The sequence below is a fragment of the Triticum dicoccoides genome, chromosome 3A (assembly GCF_002162155.2).
Source record: "Triticum dicoccoides isolate Atlit2015 ecotype Zavitan chromosome 3A, WEW_v2.0, whole genome shotgun sequence".
Lineage (NCBI taxonomy): Eukaryota > Viridiplantae > Streptophyta > Magnoliopsida > Poales > Poaceae > Triticum > Triticum dicoccoides.
In genome coordinates this window covers 454613562-454622029 of record NC_041384.1, presented here as the reverse complement: position 1 = coordinate 454622029, position 8468 = coordinate 454613562, and the positions used below count along the sequence as shown (strand labels likewise).

The following is an 8468-nucleotide window of genomic DNA, read 5'->3' as shown; positions in this document are numbered from 1 at the left end:
TCCTCGAACTGGACCATGATGGTCCATCTTCTTCAACTCATCTACTCGGCATCAGTGCCTTCATCCATCTACCATACTACTAGATCTCGCCCCTTGCCAATTTGGTGGAACATAACTTGTCCACGTGACCTATGATTCTACATGTGTAACAAAAATCTGGCAAATATTCATACTCTAGAGGACATAGCTTCTGATCATCTCTCTTCTTTTTATCCTTGTCCACTTCCATCTCTATATAGGTACCCCTAGCTTTTTCCTTCTCCCTCTTAATGTCCAACGTAACACCCCGTAGGAGAGGCATGGATATGTCCAGTTTCACCTTCACTCTTAGAAAGCTACCTATTGCCGAATCATCCTCTCCAATCTCCACCTCCAGCGTATCACCAATTTGGTTACCAATACTTTCTCCATTCTCCTCATTCATCAGACCTAGTGGCATTTTCATGACTCTGGCCCAGGTCGGAATATACTTGAATTCATACTCTTCGATAGTCTTCAGCGGGTCAAAATCCTCCAAAACTATCAGATCCTTCCCCACCATCCAAGGGACATTCCCAGGCGCTTTTCTTTTACCTGAAGCATGCAGAAAAGTGAATAGAAACACATTTTCACCCAGATCCTTGCACTTTATCCCTTTTAGCGGACACCAGGCTCTCCCGAGGGATTTGATCATGCCTTCAACATAAACTGGCTTCTCCGCCAACACCTTACCCATGGCTTGGGGGTCTGCAGCCGTCCCCTTCCCCCCTTCCCCTCTTCCAATCCTCACTCCCTTCGTCTCCGCCTCCGAAAGGTTCAACTTCTGCAGTAATCCTTCCACCTTCTCCATGGCCTACACCTTAACCCCTTGAAACAATGCAACTAGTGGCTTGGTGGTGAGCTCAGTTCCTCGGATCACAACACTTGCAAATGTCGTCGGAGATTGCCTTAGTCCAAAAGGAGACCAAGGTTTAGGGTTTCGCTGTCGCCGCCCCCAATCGCCTTGGAATCACCAGAGCGCAAAATACAGAACTGTCACACACGGGACAGACAATCTCTTCTTAATTTGCCCTAGTCAATGTTTGACCTACTAAGGTGGGCAGGGGTCCCACTGGTCTGCCTCACACCTCCTTCTTCCTCCTCGAATTTCTCTCTTTCCTTCCCCTTCTCGCCAGATCCACCGGCGGCTGGAGGCCGAGCTCAAGCAGGCGGACGCGAGGGTTAAGCCCGCCCGCATGCCCCGCCCTGCCCGCGACTGGGTGCCTGGATCCGGACATGACAGTCAAGCCCACCCCACGCCCACCGACAATCCCGCGGTTGCAGCTCCGCCGCCCCGCACCCGTAGACAAGCTTTTATTGTAGTGCCGCTGCCCCGCGACATCACCCTTGCCTCCTTTCCCCTGAAGCGCGTCGCCGCTCTGTCATCGCCGTGGAGCTCCGGCTCGTCCAACCCACCGCCGACCCAATTTCCGGCTCCAGCGCCATTGGCTCCAGCCGCCGTTGACTGTGGAGGAAGAGAAAATGCGTGAAAATAGATGAGGGCAGACTGCTTGGGCCATCTTCCACCTCAGCGTATTGTCCATGTAGGCATGCCAAATCAGCCTGACGTGTGGGGCCAACTGGCCAGTTCCCGAATTTGTACGATTTGTTGCTCACTTGCTGCGGAAGGGGTGGTTTTTTTGTGTTTTTTTGACAAAAACGGTGACAATCCGTTATCCTAGCCACAAATGTGGTGATTTTCAGCAATCAACTCTGTTCTTTGTGGCGGTGCCATAGGCTAGAGAGGCATGTGTTTTCATGCAGATGATTATTCAAATATGACGAGTTTATGTTATTGTGTCATGTTGCTTTTTCTTTGTGGAGTTCAAATATTTCATCTACATTATGGCAATTTTGTGGTTCGACAACTTGCACTTCTACAGAATCATCCCTGGTCCAAGTACGACTTCCCATCTTTTGGATAGGCAATTCAATAATGCTATTCCCATCTAACTGCAGTCTTGATGGTATTTTTGTTTTGCATGGGAAACTTCTAATATATTTATTTTCAATCATAGCAATTCAAAGAACACCAAAGATAATAAAAATTACAACTAGGTTCGTGAACCACTTAACAACATCACTTAACAACGACTACAATCATTGAAGTGAGCCAAAGGCGTACCGCCATCATCGCCCCTCCCTTGCTGGAGTCAGGCCAACCTTGTTGTAGTAGGGGAAGCCTCCAGGATATTTTATTGTATCTCTTAGCTGTAGAAGTTACTTTGTAATTAAATTTCGTGGATCATGGATCCAAAGCTGTGTACCTGCAATGGTTGTGAGCATGAATAAAATCATGTGTGTTTCTAGAGAAAAAAGTCCCTTTCTCAAGATTGTGTAGAACCCTCCCAGTTTATGTAACATACTAGTACATTTTTAACATAACACTGATTTTATTTCTAGAACCTTTATTATGTACACTTGCTAAAAATGAATAATGTACACCTACAGATACAAGAATGCTACAGGAGACAATGGGTTACAAATATGCTCCTCAGGGGTCAGACGTACGGTTTGATCTAACGAAAAGTAAAGCCGACCCATTAACACCGCGAAGAACCATCAACCTTGAATCAATGTATGTACCGCAAACAATCTTTGACAGGTCGAACATCTCCGGTGGCGTCTGCGTACGGACCTCTTGCAGCACATTGCGTGCAGACTTGACGTTCAAAGTTGAGCCGCAACTCATGGACACGTCGACGTCGTCCTCATCCACGTTAACGCTAGCGGTGGGGAGGCTGGCTGGCAGCTCCTTCATCTTTGCGGCTTTTCCCCATTTACCACCAAGATATCTGGAAGATGTAATCCTACTACTACTCTCTTTACCATCCTCGGCATTGGTGTAAATCCTCCCAGGAGTTATCCTTGCCGATGTGGTAACTGACAGATTTCCTTCGGTTCCAGATTTGTCGTGGGGCCAGTCGGATTCCGGCATGATTTTGAAACCAATATCTGAGGTCAGAGATAAAATGGGATCCACAGATTCTGGGGCTTCGGCGAATGTGAGGAACGCATCGTTGATGAGGACTCTGGGGGTAGGCTGACGAAGTGTTAGACCGATGTGCCTTCCAGTGCAGTACAAGAGGCACCAGCGACCAGGTAGGAGGCGAAGCCAATTCTGAGCAAACAAAAGCAGAGAGGAATATATGAAATAAATGAAAATAGATTGATAGGACTTAAGTAGAACCATCACATATACAAAATATATGATCTCTCGATATCCTTATACGGAGGACACACGCGCTCTGAATGTAACGGATATATCAAGTGAACTCATCACACGTACACCCTAACAATTGCTGTAATGAAGAAACCATAACGGCTTATCACCAAACTAGAAACTATCCCCCAGGTAAACAATTAGCTCAAAACAAAGTTCACCTTGCATGGTATTCATAATTATCAGGACTTGGAGCAGGAATAATTACCTCTGTACTTGAATTAGGGTTTAGCACCTCCATCAACTCAATGAAATATGCTAACCGTCTACGCTGTAAACATGGTAAAGGAAGCCTAATAAGTTAACTGGAGTTCCACCATACTTCTTCATACAAGTAACAAACAAATGATAGCTTTCAGTAAAAATATCAGGTTCATTTTGGATTGACACTCGAGCATCTTGTGAACATTTGGATGGAGATGCAGCTTGAGTCATCCATTTTTTGCGAGAAAAATAATACCTGATGATGCCCATAAATATAATCTTCAGCCAGGCGGACAGCAGTAGATCCCAAGCCCCAGCGTACGACATTCACTGTTGGACTTATACGCCATTTAGGTCCACAAAGGAAGGGGTGACGCAGTGCATCGACACAACTGTAAATTAAGTTGATACAGCAAAGTGAGAATCTAATGTAGATACAAACCTGTTTTAAATCTGCAACTTTAGCTTACCAACAGTAGGACTAGTCTTACCTTATCCTTTTGTCAGATTTTGTTGCCAGTAATAAGGCCAAAAGATTCCAGCCAGCACCCCAGTGCCTATCTAGCATCTAAAAAATAGCAAGAGTAAACCCCAGTATCATCAGACAACTTCAAGAAATAATATGCCGACGGTAATACCGTAAATACAAATTCTTACCTGCAGACCAATATTCCCAGATGGAGAATTTTGGCTTAGAATCGGTACAAGGAACTCACGCAGACATGATGGATCATTTCCCTGCAATATGAGATACTGATCATGAAGTCATAGCTTTTTTAGTTCCACCATTGATATTTCTAGAAACTTACAGAGTTGAAATCGCTTGCAAAAACATGTGGTGTTAAATCTCAAACAGAACTAAACAGAGTATAAAATTAAGTCAGAGGACATCCACGATCTTGCAACAGAACACTTAGCAACATGAAATCTCTAATATTAATTAAACATTATGAAGTCCATGTTGGCATGCCCGACCGCCAGAAGGGAATGAGGCACTAGCTGCTTAGTTTGCACTCCCTCCGTTCCTAAATATAAATTTTTGTAGAGATTTCACTATGAACTACATACGGAGCAAAATGAGTGAATCTACACTCTAAAATGCATCTACATACATCCGTATGTGGTTCGTAGTGGAATCTCTTCAAAGACTTATATTTAGGAACGGAGGGAGTATAGAATACCTTAAGGAACGACATGTCCTTGTCCTTGTGACTTCGTAATTATATAGCTATTTTGTCCTTTTATTTTTAACGAGAAATATGTGTATTCGACAAGAAGAAATGGGGGCCATGTTTTCATTAAATATGCCTTATTATTAGCTTAGGATGGTATTTCCCTAACTTCTTTCTTTATTTCGATGCAAATTTTACCAAATAGCAGCCTGAACGTTCAGGGTTAGAATGCAAAGTGCTAAACTATAATACAATGACGAACACAAATATTCGTGAGAACGAGGGAATAGAATATGGCGGAAACGATAAAACTCAAAAGATGCACAAGACAAACCTTATTCAAGAATGACTTGAATTTTTGGAATGTCGATGAATCCATGAGCTCTCTCAAAACCATCTTTGCCATTATGAAGCCCACGCACCTAGAGAAAAAACAGTTTAATACTTTTTATCTTATACTAGTATATATGCGTACATATTAACTACTGTTAACTGTAAACAGAAGCTCTCAAACCTACCTCATGTCAAATGCTATCATCATTTTCCGCCTCTCATTGTTACTTGCTACTGCACTGTTGCTGGGGTCATTGTCATGAAAATCAACAGCATTCCCAAGAATACCAACCTAAAAAAGATGAAGAAAACACGAAATTGATCGGCCGTTTTAACTTTAGATGAAATGAAAGCTACAGAGCACTGGGACACAGAATGTGCAAACTTTGCAGGGTTTAATCACACATTACCTTTATGGTCTGGTTTGATTAAAATTTATTTTTTCAGATAGAACAAGGAGATCACTCCCTGGTTCCATCTCATCAGTGGAACCTGGGGTCAAGTTTTCAATTCAAATATTTTGTACCTTAACAAGACGAATACACATGTGGCAAGTGATACAAGTGCACTTATGTACACCGGCATGCTTAAAGAATGCAGCTCAAATGTCGTACTCAGTTATTTACATAAGGAATGGCTTGATCGGAACGCCTCACCTACTATTATCTGAGACAGCAGCTAATTCTTTTCATATGGATGATTCAGAAAAAGCACAGAGTAGGATGACATAGAGTACATTTGGTTCATTACCTAGCCTTGCTTAGCTAGGCTAGATTTTACTAGCCGATTCAAGCAAGGGCTCATAGGAGCAAAGCTGGGTGTTTGGTTGCAGCTTGTAACTCGTCCGAGAGCATATCGTAAAAAGGGGACCATGGGGCCGGTGCATCATGGACCACGACTCATAACATGGAAGTTAGCTACGGGTGCACGCACGATTCAGGTTGTTTTTTTGTGCTTGTTCGTTTGCCGGGGTGAGCGAGCCAAATGGGCTCTCCTTCGTGGGCAAGGATTTAGCGGCAGTTATGGGCTAAATTGCCATCAAAAGCCAGATTTACTTGTCCAAACCAAATGCCTAGCCTTGCCTAGCTAGGCTAGTTTACCTTTTGCCGTGGATCCAAACGAGCCCATAGTACTTTTGTCATCAATCAACACATAGAGGGAAAATATACTACAGAGTTGTCCTGAGCACGATCTCACTTATGTCAGCAAATCAAAATATGAATACACGGTTAAACGGAAATGATTAATACACGCTGATGCAAAATCATGATGAAACGGGAATGTTATGTTTAGTAGTTCAACTGTATTACATGAAATGGGCCAAATGACATTGATTTATTAATGTTCCCAGTAACCTAAGCATGATTGCAAGGACATAATACAACCACTTGTGTAAACAAGAATAAAAGGAAATGGTGCTTACTTTGACATGCTTGTCTACTGGGCTTACATGAACATTCTCCAGTCTAAGCTCAGTATGCGCCATTCCATGGCTATGCAGATAATTTACCTGCATAAAGTAAGACATATCTTCAGTCTAGATCAACTGGTAACTGAATAACATTAAAAAATCTTTAACTTTTGAAGCTTACACCAATCAGAAGGTCTCTCATCAATATCCTGATTAAACGCAGCTGCCGAGTTACAGCAGGCCCTCCAACCGAATCATCTCCTACCCTCCTTACTTGTTCTTCATCCAATGCTAATGTTGCTTCCAAGGTTGGAAGCCAATCCGAGAGTTGCAACCAGTGACGCAAGGAGTAACTCCCATGGTACTGCATTAACATTTTTTTATTGTAAAATAACGATTATACCAGCACATAGCTCAATCCAGCAAGAACAAACAAACCTAAAGTAGCAATTACATCTAGACTAGAAACACCCCTAAGGCCTTCTTTGGTTCATAGGATAGAAATTTTATAGGAATAGGAAAGTCATAGGAAGTGAGATGACATGCATCTCAATTCCTATAGAGGAAGAGATGTTATTTGGTGCATAGGATAGGAATTTTTCCATTGAGTCTAGGCTAATGTTTTTTTTCCTCCAAAATGTGAAGGATTGAATCCTATCCTACATAGGAATAGGAATCCATTCCTACAAACCAAAGGGCTTCAAAGGAATTTTTCCTTTGCAAATCCTATCGTATAGAATTCCTATAAAATTCCTACAAACCAAAGGAGGCCTAAACGGCTAAACCCAGGCAGGCCCTGACATGAATATGAGATCATGAAAAATGATACTCCTACTTCCACATTTAACTTAAAACAAGATCAGCTCGAGGAAATTAAGGCAAAAGCTCTGACCCCGTGCACCAAGACAAGCGGACTATCACCCTCTTCCATGGCCTTGCTCGGAGTGACGTAGCCATGGACCTGCATCGCGTAAGAGTGGTACATCATCTGGCGACGGGCCAGCTTCTTCAGCACCTGTGATGACACGAACGAAACCCAATGGAGCTCAGCCAGATAGATCCCCATATATTCCAAACGCACTAAACAGCACCAGAATTTAACAGGAAAAAAAAAACACCTCTAGCGCGCGGCGGCCCCTCCGCTTCGCCTGTGAGCTAGTCAGCTGCCGCAACACCACCGTCGACCCGTACAGCTCACTGAATTAAAAAAAAAAGGTAATGATTGTGGGTTCAAAGAATTCGTACTGTCCAGTGTGTTACATGCCGCTGACCGACCTGCTAGGATCGCGCACCGTGGCCTCGAATATCATCTCATCGGACTGTAGTAGAAAAGGCAAATCGCCGACTATTAGCAACAAGGGAGAAGCGCGACCGAATTAGCGCGTGGGGGAGTGAATCAGTGGGGGCTAAACACCGACCCGTCCGTGGAGCCCGACGCTGACGCGGTCGGCGACAGTGAAGTCGGCCATGTCGAACCTGACCACGGGGCACGGCCCCGCAGCGGCCCCATCGTCCGCTGTCGCCGGCGCGGGCGCCGGCGTGGAGGCCGACAAGCTCGCCTCCAGCCGGAACCGCGGACGGCGGCACGGATGCGCGGAGGCGCGGCATAACGGTCGGGGCAAGCCGGCCGGGGAGGGGCGCGAGGCGGCGATGGCGGCGGCCGCGAGAGCCATGGTTCCGTTGCGGTGGAGGAGGGAGGGGCCGGGGTTGGGGGAGTGGACTGATGGAGGGAGGGGCGCGTTAAGACTTAAGAAGAGGAGGAGGCGCGAGGCGGTTGCGTGCGGGGAAGCGGCGCGGGCGTACAGCCATGAGCTCGGCGCGCGCTCGCCTCACCCCGCGCCGCGGCAGCGACCGTGCGGCGGCACCGGGCGTGCGATCTTTTTGGGCATGGTGCACCAGCTCGGCCGTGCGCCGGTGTTGACCGCTTCTGCCACTTGGGCAGTGATGAGACGGAGTATTCTCCAGGTAGTGGTCCACCGGTGAGTGTGTAGCAATGGAGAGTACCGGTCTGTTTGGTTTCATTAAGTCACCTGACTTATAACGGCCAGTTTTTTTGGTGGTTTCCAGAATAAGCTGCAATAAGCTGCCCCCTACCTAGCTTATTCTA

The 8468-nt window shown here is 45.3% G+C and overlaps 1 protein-coding gene across 1 annotated transcript; it reads right to left on the bottom strand.

Annotated features, from left to right (window-relative positions):
• Nucleotides 1-2351: 2351 nt before the first annotated feature.
• LOC119268534 (probable plastid-lipid-associated protein 14, chloroplastic) lies at nucleotides 2352-8090 on the bottom strand. The gene is made up of 13 exons (XM_037550192.1): nucleotides 7780-8090; nucleotides 7637-7680; nucleotides 7480-7558; nucleotides 7254-7376; nucleotides 6543-6725; nucleotides 6374-6460; nucleotides 5136-5242; nucleotides 4952-5039; nucleotides 4103-4183; nucleotides 3937-4013; nucleotides 3702-3837; nucleotides 3450-3512; nucleotides 2352-3139 (listed from the first exon to the last, which is right to left on the bottom strand). The coding sequence occupies exons 1-13, from the start codon at nucleotides 8032-8034 to the stop codon at nucleotides 2513-2515; spliced, it is 1950 nt and encodes a 649-aa protein (XP_037406089.1). The 5' UTR covers nucleotides 8035-8090; the 3' UTR covers nucleotides 2352-2512.
• Between the last annotated feature and the right edge of the window lie 378 nt (nucleotides 8091-8468).